Raw genomic sequence first — 1679 nt, forward strand, 5'->3', positions numbered from 1 at the left:
CAACCCTCCAAAAGATATTTTCACTGTAAGTATTGCCTTCAGATTTGGTTTTTTTGCAATTTTTTTTTTTTTTTATTTATCAATCCAACCTTTCATTCTTTTATCAACATGTGCGATTCCTCTATTTCAAAGGAAGTTCTTCCCTCCAGGTCTACATATTCTCTGTTATTACCTCTGTTTAAGATGAGGATGAGCAGCCCCCACCAAACCCCAGTGAACCTTCAGAAGATGCTGTCCGAGTTGCCCCTAAGAAAAAGGTTATAAGAAATCCTCAGCCCAAACTAAATGCTCAAAGGTAATGCATAGAATATGCAATATTACTCATTATTCTCAAAGCATTCCTTTTATTAATACTGTCATAATTATTATCAGGGGGGTTATGCCTCACAACAAAGCTGGGATTTCTTTGTGTTCAAGACCTATCCTTCCTTCCTATCCTAGACCTAGACCAGGGGTCCAGCAAGTCCATTTTCATGGCCTGCAAAGCTTTTTGGGGGTTTTTCGTGCAAGACCAGTGTAGTTATCATAGAGTCATGGAAACTAAACCCCTTTAGTGTTCAGCTCTACAATTAGGAGAATACTTTTTGAAAAATTTCACCTGTGGCGCTCAAAATTTGGACTACATTTCTGAAAGTTGGGGGGGGAGAGGGTGCTCCCCTATGTACCTACATATGTGGCCCACGAAGTACCTACCAATATAGCATGTGGCCCACATACACATGGAAGTTGGAAACCCCTGACCTAGACCAAGACCAGTGACCTATCCAGTCATCAACCATGCATTAATCTATAAATAGGTATGAACTTTACTTTCTTTTTTTTGTCTTACAGATTAACAGGGCCTCGAGGAATCCAATGCATTGAGCAGTATTTCAAAGATGTCAAATTCAAAGGCAAAGGTCACGAGCTGGCAGATTTGAACACAATCATGAGCAACTTGGAACATTGGGCAAACAGACTTTACCCAAAATCCAACTTTGTTGATGTTCTCAAGAGACTGGAGGTGTTAGGCCATAAGAGACCAGTCATGGTAGGTGATTAAGCCCGAATTCCACTATAGTGCAGGCCATGCTCCAGCAAGTTGAAATATTCCGGTGGTAATTAAATGGGAGTATAGTATTCATATCTCCCATTAGATCATCCTGTAAAACAGTGATTCCCAAAGTGGGGTCCACAGCCGTACTCCAAGACCCGGGGAAGATCACATAAAGTACAGTAAAGGGGCTGTGGAGCATTCAAATAAAAAAAAGGGTTGCATAGAAAATAGTTTGGGAACCCCTGCTGTAAAATATTTAACTGTTCCATTACTCAAATGTGACCTTAAATTGAGAGTGACAATGATTTAAATTTCAGACACACATTAAAAAAATCCGCCTGGGTATGATTGAAGAACTCAACCAAGACTCAAATCTTGTCCTTAGTGACACTGAGACTCCAGCTCAACCACAACAACCAACCTCAGATGATATCTTCAATGACCTGCTGGCTTCTCAACCATCACAACACATCACTCCTGTAGTCAAGGTATTTATTTTCTCATCTATATTCAATTTTTCTTATCCAATTGTTCAAAGTTTGAACAGATTTATCAACACCTTCCTTAGAGGGCTTTTGGAATCTTACTCGTATCTTTATCTATTTATTTTTTTTTACTCTTAGGAAATAACAGAGGCTCAACG

General features: G+C 39.5%; 1 protein-coding gene across 1 annotated transcript in view; it reads left to right on the top strand.

Annotated features, from left to right (window-relative positions):
* Positions 1-1524, top strand: part of LOC103523877 (protein TIPIN homolog) — a gene marked incomplete at its 3' end in the record, with an annotated part of 6744 nt that extends 5220 nt beyond the window's left edge. The window contains exons 3-5 of the mRNA XM_017449351.1: positions 184-295; positions 832-1030; positions 1354-1524. Coding sequence (XP_017304840.1) covers positions 184-295; positions 832-1030; positions 1354-1524 — 482 coding nt within the window. The remainder of the gene's footprint in view (positions 1-183; positions 296-831; positions 1031-1353) is intronic.
* Positions 1525-1679: the final 155 nt, after the last annotated feature.

Source organism: Diaphorina citri, unplaced genomic scaffold, assembly GCF_000475195.1.
Source record: "Diaphorina citri unplaced genomic scaffold, Diaci psyllid genome assembly version 1.1 scaffold50128, whole genome shotgun sequence".
Taxonomy (NCBI): Eukaryota; Metazoa; Arthropoda; class Insecta; order Hemiptera; family Psyllidae; genus Diaphorina; species Diaphorina citri.